Genomic DNA, 15,337 nt, shown 5'->3' with positions numbered 1-15,337 from the left:
TCTTCTTCTCCCATGGGCTTCTCAGATCACTGGCCATGACCCCCACACACACCCTTTCTGCCCCACTCTGGTTCTCTTCCCACATCCTCCATGGCTCTGTCCCCACCCAAAATGTGAGGGTCCCAGATGCCTCTTGTAACCTGCCAGCCCCAGGCATTAAATTCCACCTTCCACAGGTGACTTAACCCAGCTGGGTTCTGCTCTGTTGTCCTCTGGCCACAGTGGGGATGAGGATTGAGTGTCCCCAAGGCTGCATGTGTGGGAGTTTAATGCCCACCGTGAGGTACTAAAAGGTGGGGCCTCTGGGTGCAATAAGGTCATCAGGTAGCGACCCCATGATTGCATCCTGATGACCTTACAGGCAGAGGGAGAGAACAGGATAGCCACATGTGCTTTCTATCTCTTCCTATGTGGTGCCCTGTGCCACCTCTATACTCTGCCAGCTAGACCTGCTATCGCCAGATGCATCCTTGACCTTGGACCATATGCCAAAATAAATACCAAGTCTTCACAACTTGGCCAGTCTGTGACGTGTTGTTTGCAACAGAAACACGACCATTACACTCTTCTTGGGCAGAATCCTCTACGAACCCACATCAGACCCTCAAGACTCTGGTCCCACCTCTCTCCCCAGGTCAGAGTCAGCTCAGCTTTTGGGACACCCTGGGGACCTTGGGGGTTTCAACCTCCCCACCCTCCTAACCAACCACTGGCTCCAGTGGCCCACCTTGAGGGAAGCCAGAACTCAAGCCCTTCCTGCCTGGTCTCACTAGACAGCCACATGCCACCTTGTGGAACATTCCTGTTGTCCACCTGCCCTGTCTCCAACTTGGGATCACCTCTGACCTTCCACCATCAGGCCTGAGGGGGCCTGGCCTCCCCTCCTAGGGTGGGTACCTGGCTCCTCCCTGACCACCCTGCCCCACTTGGAGCTCCCAGCCCTCCATTTCATACCCACACCCACTTCCAGCTGTGTCTCAGGCCCCTCAGAGCCAACGCCTACTCCTATCCTTCACCTATCCAGGACCTGGCCTTGAGCTCAGAAAATGCAGGCTCCTGAAAAAAAAAAACCACAAAGCCATGGAGAGCCAGTGTGCTGCTCTGTCTTCATAGCCAGGGAGCAAAGAAACAAGTGTGCTCCTGTTAGCATCCTTTCTGGGGCTTTTGGGGAGCAAGGTCTCTGTCCCTATCCAAGCACTGTGGGGTCAGGGCTGCTGACCCTGCCTTGGCCCTGCTCTGACACCCCACATAGTACCGAGTTGCCTCTCAGCAGGATGAGATATTGACATGCATCTAGTCAGTCCTCAAGTGCTTAGTGACACTGCCCACTTACTGGGGGAGGCGCTGTCCACGCAGAGCCTGTGGGTCCAGGCAGCTTGGCTCCCCTCAAAGTTGGAGCCCTGCAGTGCCAAAGTAATTAATGAAGCTCCCTCACTTTTAATTTTTAATGAACTGCAGCCACCCACTTCTTCCGTCACCACCACAAGCAGTAGATTAAAACTGTCCACTGAAGTATCTACGGAGGCAGGTGAGATTTGCTCTGATGAATCACACATGGGCAGAGGCAGAACCCTGGAGGGTACCTGGCTGGGTCAGCTTGGGTAACCCTGCTGGAGTGGAGGAAATACCCCATTGTGAGCTACCCCTGATCTCCAGCAGCGCCTGGGGCTCATGGGCACCCTCAGCCTGCCTGAAGCAGGCCATGAAACGTATTGGCCTGGCAGTCAGAGGCCCAGGACTGAGACCTGGAGTCCACTGGGAAGCCAGACATGGACCCTGTCCCCTACATATCCTGGCCTCAGCTTCCTCATGGGGGAGTGGGAACAATGACATGTGCTGGCCCCCATGGGTGTCACCAAGGGTGCCTGGTAGGCAGAGGGGCTTTGTCAATGTTGAGGTTGAAATGACCCCTGCTGTGACCCAGGCTTCTCCCTCTGTGTACGCCCACTGGAGGAATGCAGTGAGATGACAGTGTTCTTAGTATGGAGGTGGTCTGCACTGCCTTTGGGATCGTGTGGATGTCAGGGCAGCCTGGACAGCCAGTGCAGGCCTGGGCTGCTAAGGGCTCCATGAAGCAAACCTATAGCCTTGTAACTGACAGCTCCAGCTATGCCATCCACCTGGGTAGGACCCAAGCCCAACCACCAGTCTGAACCTGGGTAGAGCACATGACCAGCCCTGGGGCCTAGACAGAGCAGACACACGGCCCAAGGTTGCTGGCTGTTTGGGGCTGGCAGGGGTGGGGAGAGGCCTGCTACCCTTAGCCCCAAGCCTTCACCTCACCTGTGGGGCTTAAGCAAAGACCCATATCTGTGAGTTCTCCCCCAACCCCCTTTCTGGGGATGAACCTGGGTGACAGTGGATCCAGCTCAAAGGCCAGGGTAGAGCCCAAGGCCTTCCTAGTTCCTCACCCACTTTCCTAGGAGACAGAGGCTACTCCTACAGGTGGGCCTGCTGTCCCAGGTTAGCCCATGGCCGGGGTGCCCTGGCTCCACAGGGCAGGTAGGGGAGTTGGGAGTCATCCATCCTTCCTCAGTGCCTGGAGGGGCAGGGCAGCTAGGGCCCTGTGAGCCCTGGCTAGAAAACAGTAGCAGCCTGGCTGGGATTGTGGGGAGGAGGGGACAGGGAGTCTAGACTTCTCAGTCTAGCAGATGGCCCTGGCCTGGCCCTCCCCTGACAAGCCAGCCCTCCTGGACCCCTGGGACCAGAACAAGGCCAGGGACATCTGTTCTGACTAGTGACATGGCCTTGGGCACTCAGGAGGCCACACACAGGTCTATATCCTCCCACAGACGTGAGACCCAACTCCTCAGATGCAGGGGGTGTTCAGGAAAGCCCTATGTGTGTGTGTGGGGGGGGGGGGGGCGTGCCACTGGAATGCTAGGCCAGAGATGGAGGCTCAGGCCATGACTCTAGTGTAATTACAAGCCTGAACACAGCACAGGCAAGTGTCTTGAATGCTCAGCAGCTGGAAGCACAGAGAGAGTGGTGGTTACCGCTACCAGCAACGTTAATTAATAAAACCAATAAAGAACAGGCCCCATTTGAGGCCATGCTGAACACGATAAACCTGGGCGCCAGCAACATGCCAGGATACAACTGCTCTTGGGGGGGGGGGGGCGGGCTCTGGCTGCCTCCCTCCACTTGACCTAAATCTTAGCTGAAGTCAGACAGACAGACAGCAGAGCCCCCCAGCCCCAGCTGGGACTCACAGCGGGGAGGACTGCTCCCTTTGAGAGCCCTGAGAGCCAGAGCTGTCTGCACGCCTGTCCCTGTATGGGAACAGTGGCAGGTCTCCAGTCTCCATCCTGCATCCTGCATCCAGCTGCTTCTAAGGGCCTGGCCACCACTGCAGGGGCCTGGGGAACCCACCTCTGGGTAGCCAATTTCTTGTTCTGAGGCTCCTTCCCAGGGACCCCCTATCATCCTGTCTCTACCCAAGCCCCCAAGACCCAGAAGCACCTGCTGGTGCCAGGAGGTGCTAGCCAGCTATGCCATTCCCTTGCTTGGCTGCAGGGCTGTGGTACTGGGCAGAGTGGACAGTCCCACAGGGACTGATCGCCCAGGAGTGTGAGGACACATCTGTACCTGAGACAGCCCCCTCCCATGAAGCACTTACTGAGAAAAGGAGGAGTCCAGGCTGAAATCTTCCACGTGTGGCCTGGGGATGCAGAGTGGACCCATCACAGAACACGTGTGTGGGCAAGTGGGCCGAGGGGCTGGGCCCTGAGACCAGGTGGGCGGTCCAGGCAGAGTCCAAGGGCAGCAAGGCATACTTGGCTCCCACGCACCCCTAACCTGTGGAGCCCCTGCCACAGCAGCTGGTGTCAGGACAGGAAGCCCAGCATGCAGGGCGGGTGTAAGCCGGGCCCTCTCCCTCAGTACTGAGGAAGCAACCCACTCATGCAGCCCCTGCACCTCAGCCAGATGGACATAACAACCGCAGTGAGGACAGGACTCCTGCCTGCAGCCAAGGCAGCAGGTAATGGTACACCTGGAGAGTCACCACTCTGCCCCAGGCCCATGTGGGACCTCAGCATCCAGAAATAGCCCTGTCAGCCACAGATCACTCAAGGAAACTCAGGGCAGCAAAAGCAGCCCTTGCATAGGGTTGATAGGGTTGTACAGTTGGACACAACCCACCAGGCTCACCTCTGCCTGGCCTGCACAAGGCTTTCTTGCCCACAAAGCTCAGACTTCTCTTCTATCCCCGTCGGACACATGGCCAGGAGCCTCATTCCTGACTCTCTGCTTCCTGAGGACTAAGGTACACCCCTCCACTAGGCCAGCCCCAGGCATCCTGGCTATGGGTTTTCTCAGACTGGCCAGGGGGCACTGACATCAAGGTTGGTGTGGCCTGCACTGATCAGGAGCCCAGGGAGAGGCTGAAGGGACCAAGGACTCTGGAGGACTAGGCTATGCAGAGGCCAGTCAGGGCAAGGTTGCCTTTGCTGATTGTCTGCTGTCCTGGCCCAGCTCCTCCACAGAAGACTTCAGAGGGCCTTTCTCTTTTAATCCTCAAAGTAACCACTCAGAGAGCCATGGCCCTCAGAGAAGACCACTGACTTCCCAAGGTCACTCAGGCAGGAAGGAAGGAGTTGGCCTGCAGGGTTCAATCAGCATCTTGCAGTGGCCTGTGTTGGGCCCTCACTACGGGATCAGGCTCCCTCCTAGCACCCCAGCCCTAGCAGCTGCTGGTCCCTGGGTGAGCAAACTAGAGGCTGGACACACTCCAGGAGGACTGAGGCCCTGGCTGGGTGTGGCAGTGGTTTGGCAGCTCTGAACAGCACAGGGAAGGCTTAACTGGACCTGAGCATTAGGGCCACTGAGTACTTCCAGCAGATTCTTCATGTTTGTCTGGCTGGGGTTCCTCTCACTGGCCTCAGTGCTGACCAAGCACTGATCTGGGGTTGCAAGACCCTGGCATAGTGTGGATTGCTACAAGGAACCAACTTGCCAGCTTGCAGGTCCAGGTCTGTTGGGAGGGGAAGTCCTGCCCACAGCCCTGGTTCTGCTCCCTAGGACAGACTAGCCTTTCTGTACAGGGCCACTTTGATCTCCTCCTGAGCCCCCCCCTGCATTCACAGCAGTGCCTGGGGGTGACCAAGCTGAGCCCCTCCCCCGAGCACATCCCTCCTCTTTCCATAAGCCCGGATGGAGTTCTACCAGGCACTGCCCTGACAGGGCCCCTCCTCTGCCATGTTACCTGGCCCAGGCTCGTGTTGGGAGGGGCCTGCCATGCAAACAGGTAAAGGGGCCCAAGTGCCCCCCAGGAATGCAAATGCCTGCGGGCAAAGGAACACAGTGCTCTGCCCCCACCCATGCAGACCCCAGCTGCAGACTGGACCCATGAGAATGAGGTCAGCCTCCTGGGTTGACCCTACCAGTTGAGTGAGGAGGTGAGGAAAGAGAAATGGGGTTCCATCTGGAGCACCTAAGCCCGTGGCCCAGTGGGACCTGTCCCAGCAACTAGTGACCCACAAACCACCTGGAACTTCCCTTGGCCACAGTGCAGACCTAACAAACTCAGACTCAGAGCCAGGGCCTCACCTTGGGTTCCTCTCTCTGCCAATAGCTGGGTCAACACACAGCATAAACTGGGCTTACAAGAGAAGGTCTCATCCCTACCTAGAGCAGCCGGTGACAGCAGCCAGATGAAGGCTCAGGATGGAGCCCTGTGTTTCTGCTGAATCCAGCAGAGCCTGAACTGGGGGACAGCAGGACCCCAGGAGAGCAGGGACTTGTGCCTGGAAGAAGCAGGCTCAGTCACCAGGCCCTAGAGAAGCAGCTTCTCTAGGAACCTCTCTGAGCCAGTGAGGGCCAGAGTGCCTGGCTGTCCCCTTTCCTCTGTACCCTTTGAGCCCTGAGTCCCAAGAAATGTTTTAGGGAAGAGGGCTCTGTGCTGAGTCTGGGAACTTCCAAATTCCGGGCCTTGGGGGTGCACAGTGAACATCTGATTAATAGTTGCAAGTCTCAGTGGGGTCCCACATGCAACCAAGGAATCTGCTTATTCTGAGCTGAATTGTGTACCCCAAAGTTCCCATACTGCAGCACTGACCCCCTCCCCAGAACAGTGACTATAATAGGAGAACAGATCTTTACAGAGGTCGTTAAGTTGAAATGGGGTCCCGTAAGTGGCCCAACCCACTGTGATAGAGTGCTGGTAGAAAGAGCTCAGGACACCATCAGGCATGGAGAGTGAAGGCCACACAAGGACATGGGAGAAGATGGCCAGCAGGCTGAGGAAAGAGGCCAGCCCTGCCCACTCCCTGACTTTGCTCCAAAACTACAACAAAATAAATTTCTGTGTTTTAGGCCCCCCAGCCACGCAGCCTCAGCCTACTCACACACCACTTAATGAAGAGCCCTGTATCTCTCCAAAGGAGCAGGAGTGCACCCACCCATCAGGTTAAGCCAGCCATCCAGACAGGCCCATCCTGGAAGTGGAGGTAGGGGTGGGGAGGACACTGAAGCAGGAAGCTGCATAGTGATGGAGATGGGGCACTTCAGAGATGACTTGAACTCAGGGGGCCATCTCAGTGTGAGAGCCACTGGAGTGCACTCCACAGGGGTGCTCTGGGTGGAGTGGGGCATGCAAAAGTGGGGTTTTGAAAACCATGAGAAAGGCCAGCATGTTGGGGCATGAGGGAGTGAGAGGCTCTGTGTGGGAGTGTGGAGGACTGAGTCCACTTTGGTGGGGCAGGGGGAAGAGACAGGCCCCTGGGGGGGGGATACAGGGGCTGCTGGAAGGGTCCAGAGCTTCAGAGAGGGGGAAGGGTCCTGGCAAGGGGGACAGGGGGCTCAGCAGACCGTCTCCTGAGCCCACAAATACCAGGGCAAGTAAGTGTCTGGGGAAGGGGAGGGGCTCTGCCCACAGCATTTGGGCTATGCCAGACCAGGGTCACCAAGAAACCCAGGGTCCTGGGGAGAGCCACAGGACCACTTTGAAGCCCAAGGACCCACCCTATAGAGGTCTCGGGCTTTGGGGGAGATATTAGCAGATGGCTTGATAGCCTGGAATGGAAACAAGAGGACACAGTACAGTACGGGAGGAAAAGGGGTGTGACAGGCAGTCAAGGGCTGGCTGTAAGAGGAGAGGCCCCATAGAGGCTGAGGCTGAGTTGGAGGCTAAAGCAGCAGTGTCCTGAGTAAGACAGTGGACAGAAAGCAAGTGGACAGCTTCCCGAGGTGTCACATGGGGCTGAGGAGGGCTCTCAGAGGGCAGGCTTAGGGCACTTGTGTGTTGGCTGGTGGGAAGGCAGCAGGGGAAAGGGCCCTGGGAAGTCCTGGGTGTCCAAAGCCATGGAGAAAGGGGCTTTGTCCTCAGAACACTTTGGGCCAGCTGCTGCAGGTGTGCAAGTGTAGGGCAGACTCGGCCCAGAAGCCAAGTTGATCCTGGAGTAGCCCAGAGGGCATGGGCTGACAGGTGCTAGAATGCCACGGAGAGAGGCCCTCCAGACACTGCTCCCCCCTCCCCGCCAGCCGCCCTTCCTCGGGTCCATCCTCAGTGGACACAGAGCTGTTGTCAAATCAGGCTCGAAGGGGCTGCATGGATGGGCTGGGGATGAGCAGTGGGAGTGGCCACTTTCTGTAGCGCTTGTCTGGCACAGCTCAAGAACCCCAGCCAGATCTATAACAGGCCCTGCCACACCTCTAGACCTTCTAAGACCCCCAGGCACATCTGAGGACCCTGGTCCTTATCCCTGAAACTGCCCGACTGGGTCTCCAGGTGCCTCCAACTTGGTCTGTAGAATCTTCATTCCACAGCCCACCCTCTGCTCAGGAGCTCAAGACGCCAGGGGCCCACCTCAAAGCCCCAGGAGTACACCTCATAGGTCTTTCTGCAGGGCAGTGCCCAGGGCCTTCTCCACCTTGGATCCCCTCACCTGCCTTCTCTGGGCTGCAGCTTAGATGGGCACAGATTAGGTGTGGCTTGCCTATTCACTGGTTCTGTCCCTCTAGGTTCTCCCCAGCTCCCTCTGCTTGGAAATGTCTCCTTTGCACCCCTCACTGCCTGGCCAGTTCCAAAGGAGCCATTGGGCCCAGGGTGTTGAGGAGTTAGAAGGAGCCCTAGCACCTTACCCACTAGGCTCCTGGGCTCTAAAGTTCTGTCTAGAATGAGGGTCCTCATTGCCCCCACCCACCCAGGTCACATATTCTAACTATTCTTCAGTCTCACATGGAGACGGAGAAGCAAGGTGCAGATCCAAGAATTTGGGGAGCCCAGCTAGGGGAGGTGGGAGAGACCAAGGCTGGCCCACTAGGGGCACTCTGGGCAGGTTTGTGTCCCTCACTGTGGACATACACAGGCAGCAGGCTCCTCCCATCCACCAGTGGTTCAGTCCTGGTGGTGGCAGAGACCTCCTTCTGCCTTGCTGCCTTTCCATTAGTGGAAAGGGCCAAGGACTTGTGACTAGGTAGGGAACGCTAACCCTGACTGGTCCTGAAGGGTGACACAGGCATGCAGGACAGGGATAGCAGCAGCAGGACCAGAACCTCCCTGTTCTGGTCTGGCCTGGAAACTGCCAAGTTCCTAAAGCACGAAGTCCTTCCCATGCTGGGAACCTGCCTTGGCTTTCTACTGCTCATCTCCAGTGCAAACACTGCAGCTGCAAACTTCAGGCAGGTGCTTCCCCAGCCCAGCTGTGCAGCAGCTCCCTTCTCTCTACCCTCAAAAGGAGGCTGGCAAGGGCCCTGCACTTGGTGGCTGCTGGGAATGGAAAGAGGCCACCCCTGAGAAAGGGTCAGCAGCATGGTTTGTGGTCCATAGGGACAAGGGCAGGGTGAGCAGAGGGGAGGGCTTCCTGGGGGAGGTGACGGAGGCTTCCATGCTCACTGGGGGCTCAGATGCAGACTGGACAGGATGGCAGTCCCTGTGGCCTGCCCTTCCAGAGCCAGGCTGGCCATCAGTGGAGTTTTAGGAATCACTGGCCCCATGGTGTCCAGGAAAAGGAGGGAGAGAAGAGGAATGGGTCCCCAGGGCCTTGGCCAGCACTCACTGCTCTCCTGCCCTAAGCTATCCATTAGCTGTGGGAAGACCCTGAACAGTCTCTTCTGGCAAATGGGGAAGCAGCCTTCCTCCCAAGGTGCTGTGAAGATCAGAAACTGGGTGTACGGGATGGGGAAGGCCAGGACACTCGTGGGCAGGGGGAGGGGAGAGAGGCGCCCCAGGCCCTTGGTCCAGCCATCTGTCAGGCCCAGCCTCTGCCAACCTCTGGCAGCCTTGACTCAGCCCTGCAAACCCCCACCCCAGCTTTGTCCCTTGTTGTCCCTGTGGCTGGAAGGCCCTAACAACTCCTGCTCCTTCCTGAAGGACCAGCACCAGGGAAGCCCAACTCTCTTGGCTTGGCCTCTCCTTTCTACCAGGCACAGACTTCATGCCACTATGTGCCCACACCAGGCCAGGTCTGATTCATTCTCGTTTCCCCCGCAGCATCCGGCAGGGCTCCTGGCACAGGCAGGTGCTGGCTAGGGATTTTTTGCTGCAGATGAGACTTCTGTGTCCTCATCCGTGAAATGGGGTGCTGTGTCCTGTCAGGTGCTTGCCTAAGGCTGGAAAGGGGCTGAGTGGTCCCTGTCTCTGTGGGGTGGGCCCCCTCCCAGGTTGGCCTCCTCCACTCTGGCTGCTGCAGGCTCCAGGCACCAGGCATTGGCTCTGGGCATGCCCCTGGGGGCTCCCACAGGATGCCTGACAGCCTCCTAGCACCCTTTGCTGTGCAGCCTTCTGCAAGCCCCCTGCTCTGCCTGGGCCTATGCTGCTCACCTCTGAAGTGCCTGTCTCCCCACCAAGTGCCCTGGAACCAACCTGAGTGGGGCTCCCGTGGGACAGAGTACGGGCAGGGTCCGAGCCACCTGGTACATAACTCAGGTCCACTTCCTCCCGTCTTACCTGCAGGCCCACTGTGCTCAGCCTCTAAGCAGGGGACTGGGGGCAGGGTGTCTCAGAGGTTCCCCAGGACTGGCTGGAGCCAAGGTGGTCAAGGCACCTGGGTGAGGGTTGGGAGGGCAGATCCGAGCCTCACCCCACCCCCTCCTAGGCTGCAGGCAGAGCGGCAGGTGCAGTGAGGTGAGCAGAGACCCTGCGAGAGCGAGCGAGCGAGATGCTGCGAGCGAGATGCAAAGCCCCTCCCGGCGCGGCGCTGCGGGGTCCCAGGCCCGCCCCTACCTCTGGCCCACGTCGCTGCCCACGGAGCCCCCGCCGCGGGCCGGCAGCAGGGGGCTGAGCCCGTGCGGTTCCTCGGGGGCCGAGGCGCCGGCCGGGGCGCCCTCCGGGCCCGCCTTGCCCTCGGACGGCGAGCGAGGCAGCTTGGCCCGCGCCATCCTGCGGGAGCGCTCGGCACGGGAGGCGGTGGCGGGGGCGGCGCCGGGCGCAACCATCGCGCTCCGCACGCGTCCCCCCCCCGCGCCGCAGTGGAACAGTCCGGGGGGGTGGGGAGGGCGCCGGCTCCGTATCTTGTGCCCCCAAGCAGGCCCCAGACTCAGTCCCGACCAGGATACTCCAAGGAGGACGCGGCACCAGGGGCACCGGGTACCTGGCCGCCTTACACCAGGAGTAACAGCAATGGTGATAATGACAGTTACCTCACTGGGGGAATGGGAGGAATGGGGCAGGTGACAACTGGTGGCCCACCTCAGGAGCAAGAGCTGCTGGAGAGTGGGGGGAGCCATGCCTGCTTGGCATGTGCTCACATCACAGCCCTCCTGTGGGCCCTAGGTCTTGCTGCTCATGATGGGAGGCTCAGAGTCCCCAGTCTGGGTGCCTGCCCAGGTGAGATGGGTACTCCCATCCCTACCAGGTGGGAAATGGGGGGGGTGCCTATCCTCCCTCCTACAGGCACTCAGCGTCCTCACCATTTCCCCATTTCCTACCCCCAGAGCTGTCCAGCACCCAGCAGGGATGGGGATGGGGTGGCGGTGGGGGGTGACGACTCAGTTTCTGGTGTACTCTGAGGCACCTAGCAGAGCCGCCCACTAACACAAGCAGATTGAGCAGGCTATACAGATTTTTGCCCATTTTGCAGAGTGGAGAAACAGGTGCTGGTTTCCCCAGGAAACTGAAGCGGGAAGGAGCAGGGCAAAGACTTGAACCCAGGACTGGCTGATTCAGAGATGGCTTGTCCTGTGGCTTTTCTTCACAGGTGAGGCTCCAAGTGGCTTGCCCAGGTAACAGGCAGGTAAAAACCAGCAGGTGTCAGCACTGGGAGATCTGGCTGCCCTGAAAACCAGCTTCGACAGATCCACACCTGTCCTGCACAGCTGGCTGCTGCAGCTCCAAGGCACAACTAACCTGCCCAGACTCTGACCCCAGGCTCACCCTGTGACCTGCCAACAACTACTGCACTGCTGGGGGAGTGTCCTGGCTGGCCACAAACTTACACCAAGAGCTTTCAAGAAATGGGGGTCACTCCCCCCCAGAAATGCTTCACCTTTAGCTGGACCATCTATCCCTGATCTCCCTGAGCCCCAAGGGTCTGTGCAAAACCAGACAAGAGCCCAGAGCTCTCCTCATGTGCCCATACATCCAGAAAGGATTCTGAGTGTAGCCTCAGGCTCATCAAGGAGTGGTCACCCCCGCTGTAACACTCCAGCAGGAGCTGGGCTCCTGTGAGGAGATCCAGGCACAGGCTGTGCTCTGTTCCATCAGGGGACCCATACACTGTGCTACCAATGTGTTCAGGAAATGACCAACTAGCTGGCTCTCCCAATACCTGGCCCAGCTCCAGGTTCCCTCCTGGAAAACCACTGCTTGGGGTCAGCAAAAACTCATGTGTGCATTGCCCAGAAGGCACTTTATGGCTCCTGCTGGCCCCAGAGGAATGAGGTGTTTGTGCCCACCAAGCACAGGGAGGCCCCCTTCACACTTTCTGAGGAGCAAAGAAGCTGGGGCCTCCCAATGGTGTGCTGTTCAATGAGACTCACACTATGACATACATAAACAAAACTGAAAGACAGCAGAGCCTGGCACAACCAAGAGCACTGTCTACATGGGGCTGCAGTGCAGAGAAAACGCTCGAAGGATATTAGGGTGCTCACCCACAGTCACCCCAGGAGCAGGGTTGGGGGATAATGTGTGAGAGCATCAGCACTGCAGGGCTCCACATTTACAAAGAGAATGTGCTTGCATCTCTGAGCAACAGCAGTGATCCACCATGGACATGGACACCATGTCTGCAGAGCACAGGAGGGTAGCGGCCGACCACCTGTCCCCAGAGGGTCTGCTCAGCTGGCCTGTCCATGATGGAGTGCTGTCTTTTTCCATCTTGTTTTCTGAGAGTGCAATGGCTCTTCATGGGTCTGGGGTTAGAGTCAAGCGACAGATGAGAAGAGGAGGCTGACATTTCTTTGGCTGGCCAATGGGGCTGGCTAGGTGAGTCTGGGGCAGGTGGATGGGGGACCTTCTCAACTTACTGCTGCATCATGAGGGTTAGGCCTGGTTTATTTTGAAGATGACTGCCCCCTCTTGCCACAGAGTCAGCTCTCTCTCTCTGTCTCTCTCTCTCTTAAGCAGTGGCCTCAGACTCTTTGGCATCTGGGCACAGTGGGGAGTGTCCATCAGGCAGGGCACGCAGCCTGGAGCTTGGCAAGGAAGGAGGGCAGGCATCCGGCCACAGATTTGAGGTCCATGGACCTTGGACAGTTTTGAGCCCCAAGGCTCCCCAAGACGTCTTAGAGGCCCAGGAATAAATGCTAATCGCCCTTGTATGAGCCCCACAGGGAGCAGCTTTGTCCAGCCTCCTGTGCTGAGGGGGACGGGGACTGGTGGAGGACAGAGCTGCAGGGAACTGTAGCACATGGGAAGGTGGCACTGACTGTACTTCCTGTAGATGGGGTAGGGAGGGACAGCCTCAGGCTGTCCTGTGAGGAAGTGGATGACAGAGGCAACAAAATGGGGAGGACGGGAGCAGTATGAGGTGGATCAAGGCATCCATTTTGGACACTCTCCCAGTGTCTGCTGGATGCCTGAGACTGCTGTGCTGGAGAGGGACCCATCTGATCGCCTGCTCAGCACTGGGATAGGAAGGAAGCCCCAAGGCAGCTGGTGTTGCCCCAAGTGGGTGAGGACCACAGGGCTGGGCAGTATAATGGCTACAGGTGTGAGAGTAGGTGTGACATCCCCAGGTGTAAGATCTGCCCCAGGAGCTTCCCAAACTCACAGGAGATAAATGAACGTAGTAAAAGACAGCAACCAGTAACTCAGACGCCAGCAAGGACAGCGCAGCCTGGTCAGTGTCACAGACATCCCCAAACCATTTAGGAGACATAGGGGAAAGGCAGGCTATATGGCTCCCACCCCACTCCCACCACTGGAGGCCAAACTGAACAACTTAGGGTCCTGGCAATCCTCACTCACAACCGCATGTCCTGACTTGCACTTTCATCCTGCTGGGGAGACATCTGGGCTATTCCTCAGAATAAGACCACATCCCAGATCACCCCCAGAAAAGGGCATGGAGCTCCAGGGTGTTCCTGGCTGCATGGTGTGGAGCCTTCCCTATGTTCAAGGCTCTGAGATGGTGGTGCGCTTACATGCAGGCTGTGGTGAAGGAAAAGGGACAGAGGTGGGGACACAACAGCCAAGAGGTAGAAGAATCCCAGTGGCCATAATAGGTAACGACAGGCAATGGGGTCCATCCACACCATGGATCAGTGCCTTGCCCAAGGCAGGAAGGAAAATCTGACACCTGAGCCAACAGGGATGTACCCAAGGCCATCATGGTGAGAAATGAGTGAGTCACAGAGGGACAAACCCCGGGGGATACCACTTACATGAGCTCCCCAGAGTCCTCAAATCCACAGAGACAGGAAGAGCTGGGGAGGGGCCGGGGAGAGTCAGTGTTGATGAGGACAGACATCGGTTTGGGAAGATTTCAGAAAGTTCTACGGATGGATGGTGGTGGTGGCTGCACAACACTGAATGTGCTTAATGCGCTGAATGTACATTTAAAAGTGGTTAAAATGTTCTGTTTTTTGCCTTAACTAAGATAAATATATTTGAAGAAAAGAAGGAAGGAGGAAAAGGAGGAGAGGAAGGAAAGGAGAAAGAAGAGAAAAGGGAAAGACGGAGAACCAGGCTGTCAGTAAAATCTAACCCCAAGGCAGAAGAAAATTCCCAACGATCTCCAGGTTCAATAGAAGGAGCACTTAGAAGAGCTAAGTGCATTCATCGCCACGGACCCAGGTATACGGAAGACTATATAGCGCCCCGGATCCCAGGAGAGCACAGACGTCATCCCTGTTATCACCATGTGAATCCAGACCAGAACCAGAAGAGACACAGTTGGAATCGTGTTACTGACTCAGACAGACAGATGGCTGTGACCACACAGTGGAGGCAGACACTGATCCAGGCACCACAGAAAAGTGGAGACCACTGTTGCTGAAGGGTCCTCTGGGCTCGAAGCACTTCAAATACATTCAGAAAGCATTTAGAAGCATACTGACGAAGCAAAGGAGAACTGTGTGCTGAGTTCCAGTGAAATAAATTGCAGGACACACTACTCAAAGTTATTGACTCTCCTTAATCTACTGAGCTCCAGGGAAAAAGAAAGAGCGCTTCAGGGAAGCAAGATGAAAGAGGCATCACCTGTGAGGGGCAGCGTGAGCTGCAAGGAACTAAGCACAAGTGGATGATGGTCCCAGGAGGATCAAGTGCTAAGAAAAAGGAAGGTGAGACGAGGACTGTTATACCCAGCCAAGATGTCACCCAAGTTCATAGACACAAGGAGATATCTGAAGTGGGGTAACAAACGAGAATGAGGCACACACACAGATGCCCTTCGTGGGGGGAAAAACAACCTCCCAGGTGAGTCATAGCCAACTCAAAGAAACACCAAAAGCAAGGAATTCCAGGATGGAGAAGGCATGGTGAATGGCTGTGTGGTCAGCAGGATCTCGTGTAAGTGGATTTACAGCAAGTGTTAGATAATTATACAGAATCTGGTTACTGAACAGATTGTAACGATTTTAAGCCTTGGCGGAGTAAAGAGAACAATATAATTAGCAAACATTGGGGGTGTGCAGGGTGCTGTGATCCAAACTAAAGATGCTCTGAGCCAGGATTGTGGACCTAGCACCCTCCCCACTGGAAGGACAGTCTTTGGGGAAGGGCTGATTGATACTCAGGCAGGGAAGATCTGCGGGCACGGATGATTGAGCTTCACCAGAGAGCAAGGGCGTTGCTTCAGCTTGGCACTGGGACTTGTGGAAGGGTCCAGAGGCCAGCTGGAAGGGCCCCCACTGGCCAAGGTGGGGACAACTGAGCGTGGGAGAAGACAATGACTCAAACATGGTTCACTCACGCACGGGCCTCTCTGGCTGCTATAACCAATCACCACAA

The 15,337-nt window shown here is 57.1% G+C and overlaps 1 protein-coding gene across 15 annotated transcripts in view; it reads right to left on the bottom strand.

Moving 5' to 3' along the window:
* Positions 1–15,337, bottom strand: part of Kcnt1 (potassium sodium-activated channel subfamily T member 1) — a 70,489-nt gene that overhangs the window by 36,166 nt on the left and 18,986 nt on the right. For 7 of the 15 annotated variants that reach the window (XR_012440680.1, XM_074052811.1, XM_074052812.1 and 4 more), the window contains exon 1: positions 10,166–10,320. The exons of the other annotated variants lie outside the window; for them this stretch is intronic. Coding sequence is in view for 6 of the 7 variants with exons in the window: in XM_074052811.1 (XP_073908912.1) it covers positions 10,166–10,320 (155 nt within the window). In the remaining variant the exon portion in view is untranslated. Of the gene's footprint in view, positions 1–10,165; positions 10,321–15,337 lie in introns of those variants that run through there. 15 annotated transcript variants of the gene reach the window in all.

The sequence above is a fragment of the Castor canadensis genome, chromosome 13 (genome assembly GCF_047511655.1).
Source record: "Castor canadensis chromosome 13, mCasCan1.hap1v2, whole genome shotgun sequence".
Taxonomy (NCBI): Eukaryota; Metazoa; Chordata; class Mammalia; order Rodentia; family Castoridae; genus Castor; species Castor canadensis.
Note: the sequence above shows the minus strand (reverse complement) of the source record. Positions and strands in the feature narration are given on the sequence as shown.